The sequence below is a fragment of the Antrostomus carolinensis genome, unplaced genomic scaffold (assembly GCF_000700745.2).
Source record: "Antrostomus carolinensis isolate BGI_N321 unplaced genomic scaffold, ASM70074v2 scaffold1700, whole genome shotgun sequence".
Classification (NCBI taxonomy): Eukaryota; Metazoa; Chordata; class Aves; order Caprimulgiformes; family Caprimulgidae; genus Antrostomus; species Antrostomus carolinensis.
Window position 1 is genome coordinate 159539 of NW_010286242.1, and position 26698 is coordinate 186236.

A 26698-nucleotide genomic window follows, 5' to 3' on the forward strand; every position below is an offset into this window, starting at 1 on the left:
TCCTTAAAAACAGAACTTTGAACAGCTTCATATCTTTTCTTTTTTTATTTGTATGCATTCCTTTCCTGAAGTCAACTGTGACCGTTTCAAAGAGAGCACACGCTCTGTACACCGCAGATCCAGAAAGTCTAAAAGAGGTCTGTGCTAAGAACCAATAATTTGATTCAAGCTGTAAATTAGCTGCAATGATTTAGGCTGTCTAGATTGAATTTTTTTATGCCTTTGAACTTTTGGAACCAGAAGTTGGAAAATATTGTCACATAGCGATTACGTACGTATAGGGTCCTTTTTGGATTCTTTTTGTGGTCATAGAGGGGCCCTGGACCCTGAACAATGGGCAGTGTCTTGCCCCAGAGAAGTACTTCAAAATGGAAAGTGTGACGCTGAGACAATCACTTAGGTATGGGTAGATCCAGGCTTTGGGAATCAGGGGGATCAGGCCCTGTGTCTGTTACAGTCTGTGCCTTCATTTTGGATCTCTCCTTCTGTTCTGTGTAAATCCCTTGCGCTGGTAGCTGGGAAAGTAACTGCAAACGTGATTGATCTCCTCTGACTGAGTGCCTCAGTGTCAGCTGGTGGGTGACGTGACAGCCCTGAGTGCATGCTACACTCTGTACCTGCTCCTACATTAGCCAAACCTTTACTGTTCACCCTCCTGCCAGAACAGCCGTAGGGTGCCTCCTAACCCCAGGTTTCCTTTGTCACACTGCATAACGCTCATCAGACCTGCCCTCAATGCCTGTCTGTAAGTAGCACTAACAAGCATGTTTCTCTTGCTGCAGCAATCATCCGCAAGAATCATGCTAATATCATTCAAATTTAAAATGAAGCCCATTCCGGACTTCTCTGTAAATGTTTAATATCAATCAATAAACATTTCATGTGGTTCCTGGAAACTAGAAATTTTACTCCTTTCCTTCTGTTCCTTACAAAGGAAACTTGTAAAATTAAACAGTACTTGAGAATGTGTTTTTGTAGTCCGAGTCTTGAAAATATTGCAATCCACTTGCATAATGGGTAGCCTGTCTTGTCTGGGGACAGCTGAGTGTGTCTGTTTCTCCTTCCAGTCTCCCAGCAGAATAATAATCCCAGGCTCAAAATTCCTTGTGATTGATTAGGAGCTGGGGTGGGGGGGGGCGTGGGTGGAAGGAATAGACAGTAAATGTGGAAGTTTGAGTAACATGAAACAACCATTAATTTTGAGTGTTTGTATAACCTGGTCACCTCTGATTCTTACAACCAAGAATGGCGGAAAACTTCAGAACATTAGTTTTGCAGAGAAATACTGTTCAGAGGACTCAGTGGCTTAGAATAAAGAGGGCGAGCCAACTGTTAAACAACTATTTATGAAATGTATGTGCTGTTTTGAAACCTTTGGTGTTAATAGGTTTGGTAATCTATGACCTTTTATCACTGTGCTAGAGAAATATCAACATTGTCACTGCACTGTTGTGAAAATGACGCGGGAAAAAGTTGTGCCTTGTTTTTCTTTTCAAAATAACTTTGATAGCTTTCCTTCCCTTCCTCTCCTTGTGATCGGCACAGAGAGAAACAGACGGAGTGGCAGGCAACATTCCGTGTCTACAAGAAGGATGGTGGCGCTGTATGATTATGATCCAAGAGAAAGTTCTCCTAATGTTGATGTAGAGGTACTGACATAACTGTTCCCTGTGCTGACCATTTATGGAGCCATAACATCGTTGGTATTGAGAAGCACTATTATACATTGACAGTGGGTGTAAAATAATAGTTCAGAATTGCAAACATCAGCCAGATGTTTTTGGGCAGATGTATATGACAAGCTCAGCTCAGTCCAGAGCGGGGACCTGAACCATGTCCCTCCCCTTTGTCTTGTTCCCTCCTCATGGAAGGATTGACTTTCAGGGACTTTTGAAGCCAGATAGTTCAAAGCTTAAAAGTTCATTCAGGTTGTTCAAGGCTTCATGCAGATGAGTTCTGAATATCTCCAATGTCTGATTCTTGTCTCATTTGTTACAGGGAGTCCTGGGGGTGTTTAGAACCTAGCAGGAGAGGTACCAGATTTAGGAAGCTAAAAACAAAAAATAAAAAAAATTAATAATTTTGCACTCAAAGTTCAATTTGGTTTCACCAACTTTGTCTGAACTTAAAGGCTTTCTATTAATGAAGAAAATGTTAACCTTTGCCTAACAAAACATGCACTGTCACATGTTCTTTTTTTCTGCAGGCTGAGCTGACATTCTGCACAGGGGACATCATCACTGTCTTTGGTGAAATTGATGAAGATGGGTTTTACTATGTAAGTTGGCTTGTGTTTGCTCACTTCAAACCGCTACAAACAGTTAGAGCAATCTTCACTCGTGTGAATTATTACAACAGCCTGGGAGGACTTCAGGTCACAATTCCAGCTTGTTGTACTGGGGGGAGGGAGAGCTGTGAGCCTGATTTAACAGAAACGTCACCTCAGTGGTGTGCCTGGAAACACTCTCAATATGGGGTTAACATCCCCGCTCCGGTTTGGTACCTGGGAGGCCGAGGCCACAGCAGCTCAGAGCTGCCACTGGCATTTTAGAATATTGGCTTAATTTAGTTCGCTGGAAAAATATATATTTTGACCATGTGTGTACCTGTACAAACATGTGAATGACTTCTAATGGCCGGGCACTTCATGTGGGAGAAAAACCTGGATACAGCCTGTCCCCACGATAAAAGGTTATTTGATTAAAATAAATCAATAGTGCAGTAGGTCGTTTAAGCACTAGTTAATCAGTCATGCTCCTGTCGTTCCTTTAAGAAGAGTTAATGAGAGACAACATCCCAGCATTGCCCAGCTGAACTGTCTTCAAGTTGACAGTAGCTGCCCATCTGCATCTTCAACTTGCGTTTTCCATTTCCACAGTGTATTGGCCATAGAGAACAGGCCCCACTGTCTCTTTCAGGTACATTTTAAAAGTGACCCATGTTGAGACCCAAGGGAATAATCTGACCACCTGGGAAGTGCCTTTATGTTGTGCAGCCGGGCACCACACACCTCTGCAGTGTTGCAGTCCTGTGTGGGAATTCAGTTCTTGCTTCTCCACTGCACTTGGATGAAGACCACAGGGGTTCATTTGCTCTCCATGACACACACTAGGTCTTGTCATCTTTAGGAGTCTAAACTCTTCAGGGCCCACCTGAACTTGGATATTTCCTCTTCCACACTGGCTTTGAAATAGCGCAAAGATTTCCTTATCTTTCTTGGGAACCTGTATTTGCTTTACTTGAAACATTCACTGAAGTTTTCATCATGTTGCAGGGTGAACTTAATGGACAAAAGGGGCTGGTTCCTTCCAACTTTCTTGAAGAAGTGCCTGATGATGTTGAAGTCTATCTATCTGATGCACCCTCACGATATGTTCATGATACACCGATGCGTACAAAAGCAAAAAGGGTAAGCAACCAACTAAGACAAACTTAATTTTTTATTTTCCATTCCATTCTGTCTCATATATAATTTAGCCATTACTTTTAACATTTTAAATCCATTTGCCCATTTAAAGTTAACTTTCAAATACATAAAACATAAAAGAAAAATACTTTACTTCGCCTTCTGCTAGCTCGTTACACTTGTAAATGAAAAACTAAATTTCCCATTTGATTGCGGCCGTTACGGTACCTTCAATTATAATTTGAGTTTGAGCAGCTTTTCCCTGGTGAAGGTAGTTACTCCCCAGTGCGTCGAAGCTGCTCTTACTACACGCAGTGTCTAGATGAAAGGAAAAGTTCTTGTGGACACAAGACGGGCACCAGCATTCCTTTAACTGCACATTGTCAATGCAGCTGATTGACAGTGTTCATCTTTTAATCCTTATGACTTCCTGTTCCAGCTGGCATTAGTTAATTGCCCAGAGACTTCTCTCATATGAAAGATTAATCATGTTTAGAGTATCTCATTTTTGGTTTTGTTTCATCACTGCAATACTTTTCTATATTATATATTTTATATATATTTTTATTTCTTTGCTCATCTGCTTGGAAACAGAAGAAGAGTGTTCATTTCACACCTTAATAAGGCAATGTAGCCTTCACGTAAGTGAGCAACTGAAGATACCAGTAGAGATTTCAATTAAAGCTACCTGGCTATCTAATGCAAGTCTTGAAACTTCATTGTGGGGAAAAAAAAAATAAATAAAAAAGAAATATGTCTCCAAACTTCTTGGCCACAGAAGAACAGGCTCTCTGCTTTCACTCTATCTAGTCCAATCAATGTAGATTTTTTTAGGAGACAAATCCTTTAAAAAGGAATCCTTAGAAATGTGGATTAGACCTCACTTTATGAAGGTCAATGTTTGGAACATATTTCTTCATGAGCTAAATGTTTATGTTTACATAGAAAGGAAAGTTTGATGTCTAACTACCCTACAAACAACAGCTGCATATTGCATTGTTAGCCAACCTGGGATCTAAAAACTCCAAGCTCCTGTATCAAGAGAAAAGCACAACACCCCCAACCCTTAAAGAACAAACGGAACGTAAGCTGAATGGACTGTCGTTTACAAGGGTATAGTTGGTTTTGAAGCTCATTACCCTCAAATATAGCTACAAATTGTCTGCCTTAAAATGTGTTTCCCATGATCAATTATACCCCAGTTTGCCTAAGACCAACTGTTCAACAATTCTGAAAAAAAAAAATCCCTTCATACGGTCCAGTTTACTCGGATTTTCCTAGAAAGTGCACATTTGAATATTGGCAACTGTTTGGTTTACCAATGCAATAAAAGTCTCAGTATGAAACATGCAGCTCACTGAATGAATGCATTAGACTCGACACATGGTATCTTCAGGTGTACGTTGGGGTGCTTTACCAAGTTGGTTTTTTTTGGTTTTTTTTTTCATTAGAATTAGACCTTGATTTATAATCAAAGTAGGCTTGAAGCCCCTTTGCTTAACTCACTGTTGCACAATCAGCCAGTAAATTGCTAATGTTTTAACTTGAACTACAAGCTAACAGGGGTCCCTAAGGCATGGATTCTACTATGAAAATAGCATCTTACTTGATAGTATCACATTATCAGCCGAGCACTGTAGCTAGGATAGGCTGAATGTAAGTAGTTTTAGCATTTTCATTCAAGTGCTTTTGATGATTGAAAAAGAAAAAAATTCTATAGTTGTTTAAAATATTTAGGAATGCTGTCATCTAACTATCGTACAAGTACTCACCTTCATTCAGCAACCTCATAGCTGCAGCACACACATCAAGCAGTCAGGGTCTTTAAGCTTTCTTTGATTGCAATTAAGGTTCATTTTAGCTTTTGCTTTTCCTTTTTTTCTTTTTTTTTCTTTTTTGTTTGTTTTGTTTTAAGCCAATGTGCCATCTTCTCAAATATGTACATAAAGTTCGCTCGCCAATTTTAAAGAAAAGATATTTAAAGGACATTAAAAAAAAAATAAGTGATCATGTAGCATTTTAAGTAATTTCTTCTGAAAACAGTTTGGCTTCTATAGCTTGCTAATCTCTAGTAATGAACAGATTTATTTTTCTTAAATCTATAGCTACTCGTATCCCTGTTCATTTTTGTACTATCAGAGTACTGAAGTGCATAACCAAAACCAGTTTTGTTGCCAGCACTATGGCAAAACAAGTGTATCCAACTCTTTCTTTTTAAAAAAAGTATAACCAAAACAGGGCTCTATTGGATTGTTTTCTATCATCTCTACTTTTTCTCAAAATTTATGTATTTTCTGTAAGCCCATTTGGTATTACCAGCCCTTTTGTTTAAGTGGGTAATGGGACAAGTGATGTTACCAACTTTTTGATTATAATAGCTTTTCAGCTTTCAAATATTCAATAAATTATCACAATGTACCTAATAGGTTCCTCCTGAGAATACAGGTACATCCCGGAGAGCACCATCCCCCACAGTTCATCTCCATTCTGGGTCACCTACGTCACCTATGGGTTCTGGTAGCCCCGGGAGAGGCAGGGATATGTCCTCGAAAAAGAAAAAGGGGCTGCTTTCCAAAGGCAAGAAACTGCTGAAAAAGCTTGGTGCAGTGAAATGATTCATATTCTCCTGGACAACTTGTAAAGCTTCCAGTCTGTGTATTTTTTTTTTTTTTTTAAACGTCAAAACTAGGGCTTTCATGACTATGCAGTACAACTTTACCAAACCTTTGCGTTTTTAACTGTGACATCAATAGAATCATGTGAATTGCTTACTCAAAACAGCAAGAAAAAAAAGAAGTGGATTTGTTGTTGCAATTACTTTTTTTTCTTAAAAAAAACCCATATAAAATTGTGGGATTAAGACCAGAAGAACATGGTTTTATTTGAAGTCAACTCACCACCTGCAACTCCATTGGATAAAAGTCAGCCTTTAGTCTCCTTTAACTATGAGTGGGGGGAAGAAACCTCTATTCATTGATTCCTGGTTCAGAGATCACCCCACTGTATCTAATCTTTATCATAAACAAAAATGGTCTTGAAACTCCTAGTTCAATCAGCCTTGATGTTTTGCCTTATTAATGCACAATGATTTGTACTGTCTAATAAATATACAGCGTATACTTTGTATGTACTGTGTATTCAACTGTCTTCATCTTCCCTCAAACATAGTAATTTAAGATCAAGTACTATGTTACTGACTCCATTCAATGTCTGATGTAACTCCTGGGAGTTTGAAAGTGCTGTGCAAAATGCTTTCTTTTTGGTTTTTGCTTTTTTTTTTTTTTTTTTTCTTCTTCTCCCCCCCAAAACCAAACCCCTTGTATTGATTTTGTCAACATTCTCACTAAACTGAAGTCAGAGACAGTGTAAGGTATTCAGAGACTTACCCAGCTTTTGGAGTTCCTGGTTCACTGTTCTGAATTACCAGGAAAAACAAAACAAACAAGACAAAAAATCCACAACAAACAACCTTTACTCCCCGTACAGTCCTAAGTTAAAAGGCATTTTCATATTGCTGTCAGCATTCAAGATAAAGTGCATGTCTAAAATAAAAAGTGAAAAACTGTGTTACATACACAAGCCAGTAAAAGAACTGCAACAGGTGATAATAAAATATTAATTGCAATATTGGCATCTCAAGAAAACCAATCTTACACATTGATGGCAGTCATTGGCTGTTACTATTTTGTAATTCTTGTCCATTTGTAAATTGTTTTTACTGTTTATACATACTTTTCAGACTGCCTTTCTTTTTGTAATTTATGGAAGGTTTATAAACGAATGATCAAAGCTTCCCCATTGTGTCTTCAGATAATAATGTAAATTACTGTAAGATACCGTGTGCTAGATTGTAACATTTAATTAAAGAAAATAACTGGCCTCAATTTGTGGTAAAGTCCTGTGTGGGTGTGTGCATGTGTACAACTGTTGTGTATTATATTTTATATAAATAAATAATTTGATATTTTGTAGAGTGCAGTACGTTTCATGTATCTACTGTATCAGCTGCCCCATTACTGTGTTTGCCTTCCTTCCCCTTTGAAAGGATCAGCCACAAATGGCAGGATCCAGGCCCTGGAAATGATTATCCAGCAGGCAGGAATGGAGCAGCTGCACGTTCAAACACTGCACCCACGTGGGGAAGGAACGGGCAGCAGTGACTGTTTCCTACCTTTCCGTAGCTGACTGGGGAAGCAGCTGCGCTTGCTCCTTTGCTATTGATCTCAAATGACAGAAACCAGATCAGAATGAACACCCATGGCAGGTGTAACTAAGTGATACATAACTAGGAAGAAATACAGAATACTAAGTAGTGAATAGGGAAAGCCACCATCAGCAAGACCAATCTATTTGCCAAAACCCCCTGTGCCTCACTTCATTACAAATGGCATGAGGAAGAAAGAAAAAACAACCTGAACTGAACACAAGTTCTAGAGCTCCTTCCTTTTTCATAACTGTTGCCAGCTGCTGAAGTTTACTAAAGGCCCATCTAAATTCCACACTCGAGGGCTGCAGAGATAACAAATGGTTAGAAACTTACTCTAGCACGTGTCACACAGCGTCCCCCAAGGCCAGTCTGGAAGTACGTACGCTAAACTGGTCACAGGGATCAAACAAGCAAGGATTACAGCAACAACTTTATTTAAATCTCACAAAGAAAAGGAACAAGGTTCACAACAAGTTCGTTTAAAAAAAAAACCCCAAAACACCACCAATCCAAATTCTTCCATGTGCACTAGTTTGACTCTGTGCCTGGTAATGCAAAAAATCTGAAATAAACTTCCATCACCACTGCTATTTAAATTCCAAATTAAGCTACTCCCGCTGAATAGTTACCAGTGAAAATCTTAGAAGTATGACACAAACAGGCCTAAGCACTTCCTGTTACTTGGAACTGCACAACAACAAGAACAACAGAAAAACCCCCCATGAATAGTAAAGCTATCTACTTTTTTGCACATCAGTGCACTGGTATTTGCTATGGAAAGTATTTTTCTCATTTAACAAGCATGCAGTTAAGCAATGTCAACCAAGAAATTTAGCTCACTACGTGGATTTACTCCCTGTCAACAGGATAGTCCATTGCAAGTCACACAGCTGCCAGAACAGCATTCAAGCTTAGTCAAAGTCATCTCTTTTTGTGGAGAGACTACTGTAGCCTCTGATAATAAAGGCGTTCCTGCAGGTGTGCTAAGATACAGAAATAATTTTGCCTCTGGCACTCTCATTCCTGAAATTTTTGGCATGCACAGAGCTTCCTCCTCAGCTATGCCACTTTGAAAAAGTCCGACGTCACTTCCCTCTGCTCCTCGGGAGACACAAGTGAACGCAAGACAGTTTCTAGTTGGTCTGCAAAGCACTTACAAGGGCAAGTATTAAAAACCCTTCCACGGGTTTTGCAGCACTATGCAGTCTTAAAACAAAGCCTCGATAACCAAGAATAGCCAATAGCCTGTTTTTAAGATATTAAATAATTTAGGTGACAAAATTATACCCTCATTTTAACAGCCAAGAAAAACAAGGAAGCACCAACTGCATTTTGAAGATTAAAAGTGTAATGTTCTAACTGGAAAAGTTTGGATTTTGGTCCATGTAACCATGTATCTTGTATGCTAAAAATAATTCTGTGTAAGACTTCCTCAAAACATAAATAAAAATATGAACAACCCAATCTTTTGTGAAGAATCCCAGAGACACTTTAGTAAACAAGTATTACCAAATAATACTATATAGTTCTTATAGCAAACAGAGACCTAGTCAAAACAGATCTGCTATCTCAAGCCTTTTCCTGCTGCAATGAAATAACATTCCACAACTGCACATACTCATTATCCCACGTGCATGTCTCTTCAGAGAAAAATACCACAAAACCAACAAAAACACACACAACATCCCAGATAATTCTCCATTCCTTAGAAAGGAACTCCACTTTTTTTTTTTTTAAACTGGTAACTCAACTTCAAAGATAGTAAAGTCTGTCTGAAAGCAACAGGTTTGGTTCTCTGTGAATACTCTGACCGACAAGGAAAGCCAGTTTATGAGCATACTGGCAAGGAGCAGGTACTCTGATAACACCCTGCAGAAGGGAGAGAGAAAACAAAGGAATTATTTTCAAGTCATTTAAATACACATATATTCACTGTCAACAGAGTCATGAAATTCAGAAGTATAGAGACATGTAAAATTTATAATCCCTGTAGCTTATGCAGATTTGTGAAAACAACATGACATACCCTGAACATGTTAAAAAATAATGTCCTTTATAGAAGAACAGGTGCAAAAAACCTCCCAACTCCATTCCCCTCCTCACTCCAAAAAAGCCTCTTATGCGGGTTTACGTTTGATGCTGGATCTCACAGAAGGTGGGACATGGGTAAGTCATGTGAAATATTTATGATTGCTGAACTGACAAATCTAAATCACACCCCAGGCATGAGATGACTCTGTGCTGATCCTGGTATGTAATAGAAGCCTCGAGGGAAATGGAGAAACACAGTTCTATCTCCACACAAAGAATTAAGTATTTCTGCAGGTAAGAAATAATAATTTCAGTTTTGCTTTTGACAGAGAATTTGGGAATAGTACTCAAAACAACAAGTATTTTCTAGTGAGAATAAAGATGACTTGCAAGATCATATAATTATGAACCGTCTAGTTCTCAAACCCCTGCTCTAGGTCAAGAGGCATTCTGGCAGGCTCTTTGGATCGGCAGAGGTGTTCTAAGGATACCTCTTCCTACCTTCTTGTGGGTTGCTGCTGCATAGAGATGCACAATTTTAGAAAAATATTATCACTTCCCAGAGGGAATACTTACCGACCAGTTATAGTACATGTGGCAGAGTTTGTAGGTTAAACGTTGTACGTGATCTGGTTTCAGTTTGCTCGTGTCATAGATGACATTATAATGAGTGGGTGCAACGCAACCATTTCTCACTGCCTGACTCACAATAAAGAAATCATACCTGCGACAGAAAAAACAAAACTCCAGAAGTCTGACACAGAAAGGGCTCCTTTGCTTAGAAAAATACAAATCTCCTCAGATGTGTCTTACTTATTTTCTTCAAGTCACTTTATGCATGTTGATTAAACCCTAAAAGTATGCCTACACTTAGGTCACAAAGCAATCAGTTCCCTCTATTTCTGAAAGGTCGAGAGATCTGGAACAATGTAAATAATCATCTTATACAGAACAGGTCTTAACACCATGAAGATCATAACCATTGATCATATACACTTTTCCTCCAATAACCACCCTGCACATGTACTCAGCTTATGCTCCTCATTTACTCTGGCACCCCGAGCCACGTTTGGATGTTTGTCACCTGTCACACTACTTGGAGTAGTTGCAGCGAGTTGGTAAAATACAAAAAGAGCAAAACGATGGATTGAACTGTGCGCTGCCGCAGAAGACTGCATTGTTAATCCCTACACATGAAATAACTGCGTAATGAATTCAGAAAGCTTCTCCAATTCTTTCATCTACTCATTCACTACCATTTCTTTTCAAAAGGACAGAAGTGTGGAAGTATTCTTCTACTTGCTCCCAGAATCAATTTAATATCAGATCTATTTCCTTTATTATCAGGTTGCCAGCAAACAGAGGAAGTGTTACTTCTATACTAACTTACCATTCTGGTCTGGTAACCTCCACATCAACAACAGTCCCAGGGGGTGGGTTTTTAAATGCTCCAGCAGACTGTGCAAAGAATCTGGTATTCACTCGTTTCTTCACAACTATCACAGTAAGTCTTGGACTAAAATAAATGAAAATAAAAGAAAATAAACAAAACTATCCCAAAAACCAGCATTGAGTATTTCAGGAGCAGATTCTCTAGAGCTTCAAATTAAAAGCCATTTTAGAGTTCCCCAGGGCATTAATTTCACTATTAAGTCTTCACTAATTCATTGATTTAGATTAAATATGACATTGTTTATAACTTTACATTTTTAGTTTCAGGTGCAACTTTGACACCATTTCTCACCAGTCCAGTTTATATTTAACTTCATAGGGAGAAACAAAACAGACCAAAAAGGGATCTTGCCAACACAGACCTGATTTCTACTATCTCTCTACCTCTTCTTTTCAAATAGAAAATATAGTTTTAACCATATTTTTGGTAAAGAGCAAGCCATTAACAGAACCTAAACAGAAGTAGTAAGCATTTCAGTTCCTACTAGCTATAACCTGTTTTGTGCTCCGCCTGCCTGTGGTGTCGGGAAATATTTTAATTTTTCAGAGCAGATTAAGAAACCAAGTCACTGCAGTTGGTAAGTTTTAAGGCAGAATGTCGAAAACTCTGCAGAACATAAGTGACTGAACAACAGCTATTCCTTTCAGAAGTGGAAAGTAAAAAATGGACCTACTAGACACACGAGGGTAATCAGGTCATGATCAACCAGTTGGAAAAAGGTATTAATTACCATATGCATCAAGAATGCCTGAAGATTACATGTGCACATGTGTGTATAAAATACTCATGTGGACCCTCTAATAAAAAATTTTTCTATTATATTACAAGTTAGGTATCTCAAATCACATGAACAATCATCAGAAAAGCAGTTATCTGAGCTCAATTAAAAAAAAAAAAGGATTAAAAGACAACACAATCTTCATCTCTAACTGCTTTTTGTATCCCAGTGTGTATTTCTCTTACAGTATAAAAAAGGTGGTTGGTGGAAACACTTACTTGTAGTCTTTACCAACACTCTTCAAGCAATCCAGAAATTGAGGCACTTCATAATTAACCAACGTATGTAGTTGTCCATCTCCTACACCATCACGATACACCATAATACGAGAGGGCAAATACTTATTCCACTTGAACCAGTCTCTTAGAGCAGCTTAAAATAAATAGATAAATAAAAAGAGTAAAAGCTGTTAGCTGTAATGACAATTCATTCCAAAACAAAAATGGATTTTTATTCTTGGAAAAACAGCAGTTAAGTTTTGAAACCTAAGGTTCTCAGTCTTTCAGTAACCTGAATGCATCACGATACACAAATGTTACCTGCAAAAAGAATTCTGGTTTACCTGTGTACCAACACAAAAATAAAGAACCTAAGGAGATTATCCACTCTGTTGACCTCTCACAGCAAGGAGCTGTCATCCTTTTAAAGCATTCTTTGAAGCATATATTGATTAGCAGTATTTAATTATTGTTAAGAAATATGGGAATCAGTGAAAGAATGTACATAATATGCTATGGATTTTCAGCAATATTTACAACTGTATTTTAATCTGTTTTATCTAAGTGCAAGTTGTTAATGCTCCCCTCAAGGCAGCTGAGGAGGTGTGTTTTGAGGAAGCTCAACGGTCATTCCTTAGATCTGACTCAACAAGAGCAGAAGGCCTTCCCTTACTTTGCAGGCAGGCTTTGAGCCCATCCACAAGTTCTTGCCCACGACTTTGAACAACACAGCGGGAGAACCACCTGTGAAGAACAAAAGAAAAGATGACTTCCAAAGCATTTCCCAGACTTACTTCAATTAAGTTATTTTAGAAATGGCTATGACTGCTTAAATCTTTATGGGTAGTCTGGGTCAATGCACTCAAGCCAGAGTTACTGTACTATGAGAATATTTCCCTTGCAAAGCCCCTGTGGGAGACAAATGCTTTTACCACCATGTGGAATTCCTCTCAAGCAAAAAACTTTCACACAAGTCAACTCAGAAGGGAGAAGAGCCTGTCACCCTGATGCCCTCTATTCATCCCAGCCCTTACCTCACCATTTGCCACCCCTCCCAAGCACTGTGGAAGGACAAGGCTATTCCTTAGGGGAATCAGTGGAGAAAACTCACAACATACAGTTCTAATTAACAATGTACAATAAATCAATTTGGACACTTTCATGATGGCCCACCACATTCAAGCTACTTTTCAGATAAGGGGAAGATAAAGATTGTTTTTTCATTGTCATTCAAATCTTACCGTGTCATTGTTTGATTCAGGCTAGCAACAAATCCTGCAATTGACTGCTTTCCAGATAAAGTGTCATGGTAACAATCAATTCCCACAATCATCACCTGTTTCAGCTTAAAAGGAATTAACACAGAACATGTATTAGTATGTGAAGATATGGCAAAGCAACTATCATCTCCATCCGATAATGTAACAAGATCGTGACACAGCTCTACAGTTTCAGGACACTTAAGTAAACCATGGGCACCGAATTCTTGCATTAAATGTCTCCTTATGTCACATTTAACTTCATGCCTCTTCTTACAGACTCAAAACAAACTACACAAAGAATACTACATTTTCTTTTTTGAGGAAAAAAGCTTGCTTTTTAAATAAAGCTCAATAAAGAAAAGTTACCATTTAAAAAATAATTACTTACTGGGATCTCAACACTCCAAAGCTCTCCACCCATTTTACAGTTCATTTGTAAGGCAATTTTTGTTGCTATGGCCATAACACTCTGAGGCTTGCTTAAAGTGCGAGCAATCACACATTGACTTGGAATGGGACAATCTGTACATAAGTATTTCTTGATAGCATCATATTTATCTTTTCGGGAACTAGACAAGACACAAACTACCTTTAAAGGAAAAAAAAAAAAGTTTTTAAGAAGCTGCATTCTCAGACTTACATAACAGTTGTAGTTCTTTAGGAAAAGTGTCTTACTTTCCTCATTTCTCTTGAGCGTAAAGAAACCGAAGACACTGAAAGTGGAAAGTTTCAGTGTCCACACTCCAGAGCTGTCAGAGCAAGTGCAAAGGCTCTTTTTTTCCAGAAGGATATGCATTGTTAGTCTGAGGTTTGAACAGGAGTATGAATCAGCACATCGTAGATACTTGGGAGCCAAGAGTTTTATTCCTAAGAATGAATCCCACTAGTCTCAAAACACCAATTACAGAGATTAACATGATTTGAAATTATGGATTCAAATACATACTATGTTTGTGTCAGGGGTAATACTTTGCTGTAAAACCCTTAAATAAGCTTCGGTTCTATCATCTACTTCAATCCTGAAAAGGAAGAGAAAAAATGCTTACAGAAAAGAAAAAAAACTACTAACAGCTATTGAAACTTCAGCAAAACATAAGTGCTCATTTTGCAACAGTACTCTATGAAGTGTCACATTTATAGCTATTAATAAACGTACAACATTCACACATTTTGAAGATTAAGAGGAATCATCCCCAAGGCTTCCAAGAGCAATGAAATTCAAAGTTAAAAGCAAGCACAGGTACTCAAAGGAAGATACTGGCTATGAGAAGATGTATAACATCAGCAAGAAAATACATACTGCTTCTTGTATTACATACAGTTCTGCTTTAGAAGGTTTTGCTCAATGACTTTAAGTCTAATACTGTTTGGTTTTGGCATGCTTTAACCCCTAGAGAAAGCTCTCACAAATAAAAGCATGAGTCAGAAAAGAAGTCACTAGAGAAAACTGAAGAATTTGCACACTGAAAGCAAAATCTCACAGGAGTCAGTAGTGTGACATACCATACTATCTCCTCATTTAACAGCCTGAGCATGCTAACAGATACACCTTAGTAAGTATAAAATTATTTTTCCATCAGCTTTCTAAAAACACTTACATGGTTGCCTTGTTCATTCTGATTCCCATAGATGGTGTAACTTTAAACAGATTTTGAAGTAATGTATTAGCAATACCATAGTTGTGTCGTGTGTATATTAATAACCAGTTGTCCAGAGGCTTTGCACAGATTAAGGGAGCTCCCCTAGTTTCCTTTGACCAATCAGCAAACTGAGGATTGTAAGCAAACTGTAAATAACAGATGGGGGAAAAAGAAAATAAACACCCTACCAAACAAGCTATACCACAACTACTTCCTGATACACTTCAAGACAGACTGTAATATTTCTGCCTAGAAAAAAGTGACGTGATTTTTATCTGCTCTTTTACTGCTGTTGTCACTAATTTAAAATAAGCTTTATCTGGTCTTTTCAAGAAATCCTACACTCTTCAAACGTTTCATTCATAATTATGCAAAGAGCATCCAATCAAAATAAACAAAAAACCTCTATGGCAGAGCAAATATATAATTTGGCAATGGCAATGTATGATTTATTTGAAATGTAAGTTATTCATACTGAAGAGTCACCCGACCTTTGAGTGAACAGATGCTGTATGTATTCTATCTACTGACCTGAAACAATAAGTGGTTTTTCATTGGAAAGCCTTGGTATTTTAATAAATGGAAACTACTTTTTGTACCTGAAATTACTTTGCTTAGAAGACACTACTGTAATGCAAGCCAGAAAAATCTTCAGAGGTTTCTAAACAGAACTCATAAACAATTTAAGAAGTTTGTGAGTCTCCTGTTTGGACAAAGATTTGTGTATAACGTTTTCACTCGTAATCCTTCATTTATAAACCAACAAGTAGTATTTCCTTCCTTATGAACTTGCTTCATTAGTGAGAGATCCAGAAGATTTTAGAAGTTGTTTTATTTACCACATTTCCTGATTGAAGGATCTTTTCTGCTTGAACAACTCTTCCCGTAAAGGATAATAAATTGGAATCAAAGCTTAAACCCCAGTCTCGGAGTTCCTTCTGAACGTTGTCATCTCTGTTTAAAAACGAGATTTAAATTAAAGCAAATAAATTTGTTCTTGCTGAGACTTTTCTTTTTTTAAAACCAGTAAGACTTCTGAAGTTTTGTTGCAAGAAAGAAGTTTATCATATAAATTTTTCATAACAAAGTAGTACAGAAGATAGTAAGGTAGCATACTTTCGAATGTAGTCAATGAGTCTTCCAATTTCCCGTTGCCTTTGCTCAGGTGGCAGTCGGGTATGAACAGCCAAGTCCTTCATCATATTAAAATCATTACGCATCTTCTCAGATAAACCTGTTAACAGCAAAGTCTTTCTCTTAGTAAAAGTTAAAAGTAAGGACTAAGAAATGTAAACTTGCAAGTCACGCAGATTAACTATGCACGTACTGCAGACACATAAGCGGCATCAGGAATATTCAAGGTTTGCAGCTGCTCACTGTACACACCTTCCCATCTGCACAGAAAAAATTATTCTGGATTTCTGCACTTGAGAGGAAACCACACAAACACACAGCCCTTCATTTACATTTCCAAACCAACACAAAATAGTGCAGAGATGGACAGGTACTGCTAGTGCAAAGTGAGTATCTCAGAGGAAAATACATATTTATGTATCTTACAAAATTAACAATTAATAGTAAATGTCTCTTTTTCAACAGAAGTTCTACCACCAAAAAACTCTACAAGTTATCAGTGGGACAATGTTGAACAGCGTACATAAAGACTATGTAACACCACAACCTCTCAAATTTTTCAGCCTCATTTAAATGCCTAATCTTTTAGATACAAAACTTGTTTCTAAACTCACATTCATAAAACAAAATATTTCTATTTAACTTGGCAAGAGTCTGCTGCCAAAATACCACTTTCAGTAGGCATTATGGTTTGACAGTTGCTTTGATATGAAAAAATGCTACAGCACCTGTTAGGTAGCACAGTTCTGGAATTAGAACCACAGGTCCTGGCATCAGGCTTCCCCTCTTCCTCTTAGACTGACTGACCAAGACAGGCTGGTTCAAGTCAGAAATTTCTTGATTATATTGCTGTATAAGAAATATATATATTGTATGTTAGTTTATTCATAACAAACACTAAGTTTTTTTTAATAATAATGCTCACTTTAGAAAATTAGTATTTTTCCTAAAACAAAAAACCAAAAGCAACCAGCAACTTTTTTCAATTAGCACATCTAACTTGAGAGGAACTGGTTTTGTCAGAAAAGGTCAAACAGGGAAGCACTATTCTACTGGTGCCATCAATTTATTGCCTTGTAAGATATGAGAAACAATGCTTCTGCCTTGCCTGAGCCAGTATCACCCAGAGTATCTAACTCAGGACCGGGATGCTCATTCCAGTTCAGTAACAGACAAGGTTCTTGCCCCACAGAGCAATTTAATTCAAGACATCATAAGAATCAAACAAGATTGCAATAGAATGTTCTAAAATTCAACCTTCCTGCAACCTCCCCTTGCATCTGGCAAGAACTGGTCTGTCTAGCAGTAACTAATTTAGTTTGGGGAAAAAAAAAAACCCAACCACAAAAAGGTGACACAAGTTGGCAGTCAAACATACCTGATAGCTTAACTTTTTCTTAAAGAGAATCATACCTCAGAAACCATGCAAAGGATAGCATTTAAAAATAAAAAAGTGAGATGACAGCAAAGGCAAGAAGGTAGAGAAAATTTATCATTTATAAACTCCATCCTGAACCAGAACGGATAATAGAAATTTTGCTTCTGGTTTATTAAGTCCCATCCTATTTCACAGTTGAAACTGATGTGTAGAAAGATTTCACGCCTACAGTAGTAGGTCTCAGTGGCAGAGAAGATTAAGCTACGAGAGACATACATAGATTTTGTTTCAAAGAACCAAAAGTATCCAACAGTAATTTCTCTTAATATGATTGTCCATATATTCTATCTCTAGTAAACCATCAGCACACTTGCCAAGGGCATGCACTGTCCCATCACCCAGATCATTAATAAAGATGTTAAACAGGACCAGATCCAGTACTGACCCATGGGGTACACCGCTAATTACTGGACTCCAACTACACATCATGGCACCAACCACCAGCCTCTGGGCCTGGCCATTCAGCCAGCTTTCAGTCTGCTTCATTGTCTGCTCATCCAGCTCACACTTCACCAGCTTCTCTGCAGGGATCTTACAGGAGACAAGGCTGAAGCCCTATCGAAGTTCAGGCAGACAATGTCCACTGCCCTCCCCCTCATCTACCAAGCCAGTCATTTAATCACAGAAGTTTATCAAGTTGGTCAAGCGTGACTTTCCCTTGGTGAAGCCATGCTGACTACTCCTGATGACTTCCTTGTTGTTCACGTGCCTGGAAATGGTTTCCAGATTTAGCTGCTTCATCACCTTCCCAGGGATCAATGTGAGGCTGACTGGCCTGTAGTTCCCTGGGTCATCCTCTTTCAACTTCTTCAGATAAGAGTGACATTTGATTTCCTCCAGTCCTCAGGCATTTTTCCCTATCACCACTATTGTTCAAAGATTATTGACAGTGGCCTCACAATGACACAAGCCAGCTGCCTCAGTTACTTGTACTTGCAACCCACCAGGGCCCACGGACTTAGGGATGTCTAATTTGCCTAAGTATTCCCTGACCTGATTCTCTTCCACCAACAGCATGTCTTCCTTGCTCCAGACTTTTCCCTGCTCTCTGGGGCCTGGGAATCCTGAACGGTGGTCTCGCTAGTGAAGACTGAGGTGAAAGTAGCATTCAGCACCTCGTCTTCTGCCACATTCTGTGCCACCAGGGGCCCTGCCTCATTCACAGCACTGAGGTCAAATTTATCCTCGTTTTCCTTTTGTTGTTCATGTACTTACAGAAGCCCTTCCTGTTGCCTTTAACATTCCTGTCCAGATTCAATTCCAGTTGGGCTTTGGCTTTCCTAACCTCACTCCTGCATGCGGGGACAATGCCTCGATATTCCTCACAGTTTACCTGTCCCCGCTTCCACCCTCTGTGTGCTTCCATTTTGAGTTTTCCCAGGAGATCCTTGTTTATCCATGCAGGCCACCTGGCATTTTTGCCTGACCAACTACTCATTGGGATGGACTGCTTGTGAAGAATCATGCTGCTTAGGTTACATACTGCTCTCAGATTACATAGTAACCATTAAAAATAAAATTATATTAAAGAAAATTAGGAATTACAAATCTATACATCATAAGTAAACCTCTTAACAATGCTCTAACATTTCAAGTTAAAGACCAACGCACACACTGACAGTTGTTTCCATACCCTTTTGTAGTAGTCCACGTAGCTGATCTCAGAACCATCTGCTTTTCTAAAGGTACACTGTGGATTGGCATCCCAGTCAATGTCATCAACTCTGTATGTTTTGTTATTGTACCTAAGTAAACAATTTCATGAGAGTTTTTTTTTTTTTTAAATCTCAAATAGGAAAAAAAAAAATAGAACTGTGGGACAAAAAGTTTATAGCACTACTTGTGTAAGTTGAAAGTTTTGCTCCTATCAGAAGCAGTAACCAAGTTTTCAACTGTGGCAGGCCATCAATTCTACTGAAAGCTAAATTGTAATAAAACCAAATAAAACAGAACTAATCCAGCACGTACTTCCTGCTTTTGTCAATGCTGTCGCCTTGGTACGTTTGCTAGCTTGACTGTGATATCATTTTCATGCTTTACGATGCTTATCGTATACTTCAGGACACACAACATCCAAAGGAAAAACAGATCTCAGACAACAAGACTCCAAAGAAACTTACTTTGTAAGAACAATTAAACCTATCAGCTCTTTAGCACAAGCATCTCTAAATCTTTGCTCTTCAACCTGGTAATACAGACTGTACATAAAATCCAACACTGTTTCACTGCGAAGAACCTTATGGCTCACATCTGTACATAACATAATGCTTTCCTCATACTGGAGGATAGAACTTGTGAAGCCTGGCCAAACCATCAACCTGTCAGAAGAGAACAGACAGAATATTTAATATGCTTTAAGGCGTCTCTATTCTCACCCCTTGAGTTATTTCTGAGACACTAAAAAACAGTCAAGACACAAAGAAACTGTTATCCAAATAATCTCCTAAAAGTTAACAAACCCAAAAATATTTTAAATGCTTTAGTCAAGATAAAAAAAAAAAGATTAATTTAATGATGTAGCAATATAACTTAAGTGAAAGAATGGCTGCCTCAAAACCTAAGAAATCAATTTCCATGCTTAGTCTAAATACAAAGAGTATGGGCATTCAAGACACTTTAAAAAGACCAACAGTTTATCCAGTAGAACACTGTCCAGTTTCTTCCATCAAGCCGGTTATGTAGGCTAGATGATGGGGCCCCAGTCAAACTCAAGCTTGCTAACTTGTAAAACAGACCTAGGGCTAGGCAGGAACACCCGTCATATTGTAGGGGATCCTGGCAGGGAACGGGGACAAGACATGACAACTAGCAATAGGTAAGTTCCAGAAGTAGCCATCTAGCAGGGCATGGCCAGATATTAATTTACACAGGAGATCAAGTGGCCTTCAGGATGAAGGCTAGACACTCCTGAGCTTTAGAATTAAAGTATTCTGAGATCTCAGCCTTAAAGACACTTAAGCAAGGCCTCTGACATTGGACTAAAATGTAACAGCAGAACACACACAGGTAAAGAGCAATGAGATCTTGCACATAGCAAAAACTACATTAGAAGAACAAGGTCTCATGCTCCCTGGGAATATCAGTTTTTAAGTCCATGGTTTTACTACAAGATAAACCACCAGAGCGGTATCAAAACATCACCCTTTCTCCCTGCACCCCTCCTAAACGCGGGTATCCTTTTTGCCAAACCTGTGATTAGGGACGCTGATTGGGTCACTGGGGTTGTAATAATTACGTCCAATCTGTTGTAAATTCAACATCTTCAGAATCCTAGAAGTTGAAATATGGATGTCATTTACCAGTATTATTCCGTTTATCAAACTATACATGGTCACATCCCTCTGCACAACCTCTTTTTTTGTTTATCTGACTAGATTAAACATTCACAAATGTGAACTTTTCATTAAACTCAATTTAGAAAGACCATGTACACTTATTAATGACAATCAGTTGAGAATAAGTTAGCATACAACCCAACCTTCCACCAACCCACTAAAGATAGCAGTCTAAACAAGCTACCTTTCAGATGAACCAGGTAGTCCAGGTACCAAGGTTAAGTGGCAAGACTATAGCAAACCAGTAATTTGTGAGTTCAAGGTCCTACACTACTATTGGCTTTAAGAGGCAAATCCACAGACCCAGAAGGAGGACAGAGACAGGACTAACTGCCTAGAACAGTTAGCACTCCAGTGTGAATCTACCTAGTCAGGTAAAGTGTATAAACTCATTTCACACTAACACATGCCAGGAACGTGTACAGCTGCAGTAAAATATGTCAGATGTGGTTGGCCACATAGTAACAGCAGCTATAAAGTGTTAAAAATTTATATTTATAATATTGATTTGTAGTCCATTCTTCGGAAAGGAAAAACTTAAGTCAGATTATTTTAAAAATTACTTCCTTATAAAGACATAACTTGGACAACAAACCTTCTAAAAATGATGTTGTAAAACTGCAGACATGTAGGTGAAGTAGGTGGCAACTCATTAGTCAACGTGATTGTTATCTTCACATCCTCTCCATTTCGAGTCCTACTAAGCACTTCAGTAACCTGAGAAAGGGAAGTTACATTAATAAAACTAGAGGCAAGCAGGGTTACATCTGGACTTTGCTCCATTAGTATTGAATTGGACTTGTAGATTAAGATTCTAAAGAATAATTAAAGACTTTGCAGAAAGAGGAATTTGATTTCCTACTATGACTGTGAACTACACCCTAAAATGTTTCGTTCATTTGGGTGAGGACAGCGAATGGAGTAGAATGGAGGTTATCCCCAAAGCACCTGAATTCAAGATGGAGACAGGGAGATCACTTGCCAATTACCTTCGTGGTAAAAAAACTAAACTTAAGGAAATAAACTTAATATATTACCAATTAATATATATTTAATTACTAATTCAGGTACTGGGAGGTAAAAAGACAAATATTAAAACACATAGTGAAAACAACATCCCTCTCTCCCTTTTCCAGGCTCAACTTCACTCCAGATTCCTCCAGAGGATTATCCTAGCCTGCAGAACCCAAGAATTAGAACCAGAAGTTTATTACCAATTTTCTCTATACAAGCAAACTAGCTTATAAGAATACATTCAATCCAACTAAATGTTGCTCATGGGACATCAATTCTCTAACTTCAACCAGACTAGGAAGAAACAAGAAGCATCACAAAATGCAAGTCAAAATAAAAATAAAATAGTCTTCTCGTATCACACCTTGTTCCATAGTTTTTTTGGCAAGAATAATATTGATCCATCAAATGCACGTGTCTTTCCAATTAGCTCTTCATGCTGAAAGAGCAAAGCTGATCGAAGACGGCGTGCTTCCATCTCAGGACTGTAGTCAACATGATATTGATATAAAGCCCACTGGGGTCGAGACGTCAAACGAAAGTAATTTGCAGTTAATTTTATCATAACACCCGAAGAACCTAAAATGAGAGGCAAACATCTTAGTAGTTAAAAAATTTTACCAGTTTATAGTAATTCAACAGCTTTGAGAAATTTTATAACACTAAGGCATTCAGACAAGATGAGAGGTCAGCTGTGTTCTGCAACTGTTCTAGCTCAGTATGATTTAATCTCAAGGAAAGAAGCATATAATCTTTTATTTAAACTGAGAAGTTTCTTCAGAAGAGGTCACAAATTCCACATTTATTATGAGATCTTTACAAATCTAGTCAATGTATTACAAATCAGAACTTCTAGAAGCAAACCTACATAGCCCTGAAGAGTCCTGCTTGAAGAAGTGGACATCAGGAACATACAAGGATCATCACGTATGTCTGAATACTTTCAATTTAAAATGCGACATAACTTCTAGCTGAAGCGCTTTGGCACCAGACATGTCACCTTACTGCTCCTCTCCAGCTAATGGGGGCAACTTGGAACTTTTTCTAGTACACAAAGATTTTTTTTATTTGGCTCTCTATGGGATACTAAAAGCAGAAACACAGCCAAACTGTTTTTCATTTCCACTTGCTTATATATCCATAGTCTGAGCTGAACATACCAGTTTTCGATTCTTGAACATGTTCTATGGCTTGCCGAGTATTTACCCCGAGGTCATGGAAATCTCTACGACGTCCACCCCTGTCTGCTAAAGACAATTCCTGAAATCCTGCCGAAATCTGTAATCCTATTGCTTTGAAATTTGAGGAAGAGGAAGAATTACAATTCAGTATTATAGACAAATAAGAATTAAATACAATTCAATTTTGAAAGTCATATATAAAATAGGAGAAATTATGAAGTGTTAAGTTTCAGCTTTTGCTATGTAGTAACCTCATTTAAAAATAGCATTCAGGTAACACTTATTAGCTTCCTAAGATTTACAGACAGTTAACTAGTAAGCAAATGGAACAGCTCACTAGCCAGATGAAAAAAAAACCAACAAAACAGATGTAAACCCTTCAAATCAATAATCTCTTCTGCAAATACAGGAAGGACAGACCTTTCACTTCAGCTCCAGCTGGCATGGAAATATTGAAATACACTGTGATGTGAAATAGGTAAGAAAGTTTAACTTCCTTATTAAGATTCAAGAAAAACAATTCAATATAAAAATGAAGTTTACTATTGGTATTCATGCAATTAATTTTGCCAACTGCTTTCTAATTTATTATTTTAAACTATTTTGATAGAGGAGATGATACAGATAGAGAACAAACTTAAGGTAGTTTCCAAAATTCCTGGTTCAGTTATACAGCCCCTTGGAACGACAATACTATCATCACAAGGTATTATCAGTGAACTTTTCCAAATCTTAGTGATAAACCTCATTTTGAAAAGAAAAATTAAAAATACAGTCTTAATTGCATTCTCTTCAAAACACTTGCTCTTGTGGGCAATTAACTTTTTCACCCTTTCTGACCTTCTGGCCTTCTCCCATCCTGGCCCTGTGGAACACTCTGAGGGCCCCTCTGTCGTCCACGGCCACCAGGTTCTTCTGATACTGACGGAGGAACACGTGGCTGCGGAGGTTGCCAATGGCCGGGTGGCTGACGTGGCAAAGTCTGTTGAACCTGCAATAGTTGGGAACAAGTTTTCCTACTGCAACTGAAGAGACAGCATCCTTTCAAGAGTTCTGCAAAACAAAGTCACTAACCAAGTACAGAATACTCAAATACACAAGTCTAAGAGTTACATAAGGTTAAATATTTTTTCCTATGTTAAGTAGAAGAGTTATTACTCTGTACTTCAAACTCCAAAATAATGGTGTTCATAAAAAAAAAAAAAAAAGTTAATATTCATTTAACTAGTAGTAAATGCAAACCTTCTTTTTCCAAGCTCTAACTAAAATTTCTAGAGTTCTTATTTTTAACAACCCCTCTGATACTTCAAGTAGCTGACTACTTATTTTATAAAAACAGCTTTTGTAATTTTAGTGTCTAGTGAATAAATATTTATAAGTGTCATGCCTGGAAGGACTGAAGCACACAACCTTCAGCCACGAGCAAGCCCACAACTCTGAGTTTCATGTTACAGGATTGCAGTCTGCTCCACAAGTTAGTCCCTCCGGAAGTAATTAAGTTCTTTAAGTGTAAGCAAGCAAGAGACCAATATCAAGGATGATCATGAAACCTGAGCTAGAAAGCCAGTCTGGCTGTCTTGTCCTACAACACAGCAGCAGGAGCCCCCTGACCAGTATCACACAACCTGCCAGCAATCCACTCCTGGAGTTCCTCTACTCCTTTGCTCTCAAAGCTCTTGGTACGTGTCTTGGGGTTCCTATATGCATGTTCTGACAATGAACACAAGATCAGGAACTAAGCAGGCCTCTCTGTTATCCTCTCCACTCTCAAGTGTACACAACCCTAAAGAGTCTACGTGAAAATTACCAGAGGCCAGTACTATCACAGTAACAGCAAGTTACTTATCACAAGCTTTGTGCTCCCTGTACTATTCATGAAAGTAGTTCAGGAAAGATCAGTTCTGCTTTGCCTCTCTCACCCACATTCCATCCCACACGCCATCCTTGCCCAAAGGAAGCAGCAATGTCACCTACACAGATTCTCTAGTCCAATAGCTCCAGCTGAGCCACGCTGTCCCTGAGCTGACTATATTCCTTTCCCATCCATTAAAGAATCAGAACACAGCTCCATGTCAAGTCATAAACTGAAGCAAGAGGTTAGGCTGGGATAGGGTTCTCCTCTGCACCCACAGCAGGACACTGGTATCACCTCCTGGCTTCAAATAACAATTCTATTCAAGTCAAATAAACCAGTTTGAAGTAACTAGGTCTCTTAGGTTTACAAGTTCTGCTCCAGATTCAAGAGGTCTCTCAATGCTACTGTTAATGTAAGACACATTTCAGTATCTGAGAAACAGAACTGTAAACTACTTTCTATTACGATTTAAACTCATCTGACACTGACAAGAAATGGACTAGGAACACTCCTCCAGTCTAATCACATTCTCAAATGAAAGATTATTATTAATAACTGACAAATTTGAGGAACTGCTTTAGAAACTCTCCAGGTATGTTGCAATGGCTGCAAATAAAGAAGTATCAGCCATTTTCAAGCTACAGTTTGAACAGGGCATATACACATAAAACAAGCCCTAAAATTAGTTCAAATGCAGAGACAGAAAGTCCTTGATACTAAAACTAAAAACACAGGAACAGGTCAGAACACTTGTCAGACCCAGGTTCTACCCAAATATCCATCAACAGCAGCAGCAAATCACGCTGCATCACAGTGGACAAAACAGACTACCTGGACTATTCTGTCTATTTCCACTAGCTCTATTATGACAACTGTATTACGATTGAGTACTTGTTTGGAAAAGCACAAAAAACTCCTTAATAAAGAGAAGTCAATATAGCTACACACCTGACATAATATATACACACACACATATAATATATATACCTGATATTAAAACAGGAAGCGTGTGAGCTATGACATTACAAAGCCTAGCTGTGCTAATGAAAAAGAGAACCAACTTACAGGTGTAGCTCCCACAGAAGGAGTAGCAGCCTCCTGTCCTGGAGGTTTTCCTCTTGCTCTAGCTCTTGCTCTTCCTGTCATCTTCTCTTCTAAGACAAACCACCTTTAGCATTAGTGCTCAATCTTCGCCTTCCCCATCCTTATTCCAATAAATATTATGAGCAACACTATTGCATTTGTCCTTGTTTAATTTCAACTGGTTCAGTAAAATATACCCTCCTCTGCAAACTTCCCTGCTCTTGGATCTCCATATTAACACAACCACCAGTAGTGTGGGGAAATTACAGCTCCTCATAGTCAAGTTTGAATTGACTGGCACAGCTCACCACAAATTCTGAAGCTGTGAAGAAAGTCAACTAGACTGGAGAGCATGGCAGGATCTGCAACCTCAGCCAAGTGTAACTCGGAGGCTGCTGATGTTAATTTCAACTTACACTTGAGATTCAATGCCGACTCCTTGGTTATGCTACTCCAGGAGCAGCGCACACCTCACCCGAAGCACAGGCCAACCCTTACTGCCCAGCCAGCTCACCGGCGATGCAAACCGGACCCAGAGACCTGACCATGCCCCCGCAGCAGCCCTTCCCCTCCGCATGGGCTTGGCCCCAACTTCCCCACCCGCCTCGAGGAGTTTCTGAGGCCGAAATGCGCACCTAGAGGCGCCCCCGGCCTCTCCCCCCC

General features: G+C 38.6%; 2 protein-coding genes across 7 annotated transcripts in view; one reads left to right on the plus strand and one right to left on the minus strand.

Annotated features, from left to right (window-relative positions):
• The window catches only part of RIMBP2 (RIMS binding protein 2), a 126614-nt gene extending 120579 nt beyond the window's left edge, over positions 1–6035 (plus strand). For 2 of the 6 annotated variants that reach the window (XM_010176041.2, XM_010176683.2), the window contains 4 exons: positions 1546–1649; positions 2207–2278; positions 3275–3409; positions 4001–4140. In XM_010176041.2, the coding sequence (XP_010174343.1) occupies positions 1546–1649; positions 2207–2278; positions 3275–3409; positions 4001–4027 (338 nt within the window). In that variant the 3' untranslated portion in view covers positions 4028–4140. Of the gene's footprint in view, positions 1–572; positions 576–1545; positions 1650–2206; positions 2279–3274; positions 3410–4000; positions 4141–5832 lie in introns of those variants that run through there. The other 4 variants (XM_029087102.1, XM_010175304.1, XM_029087155.1 and 1 more) reach the window with 4 other exon arrangements.
• A 3330-nt stretch (positions 6036–9365) lies between these two features.
• Positions 9366–26098, minus strand: PIWIL1 (piwi like RNA-mediated gene silencing 1). Its single transcript, XM_010176788.1, has 20 exons — positions 26018–26098; positions 23962–24088; positions 23077–23208; positions 22281–22495; positions 21498–21619; positions 20757–20837; positions 19688–19885; positions 19201–19312; positions 16858–16978; positions 16112–16229; positions 15835–15949; positions 14954–15141; positions 14302–14374; positions 13744–13944; positions 13335–13438; positions 12767–12837; positions 12094–12247; positions 11035–11160; positions 10221–10368; positions 9366–9482 (listed from the first exon to the last, which is right to left on the minus strand). Exons 1-20 carry the CDS (start codon positions 26096–26098, stop codon positions 9366–9368), a joined length of 2604 nt encoding a protein of 867 aa, XP_010175090.1.
• Positions 26099–26698: the final 600 nt, after the last annotated feature.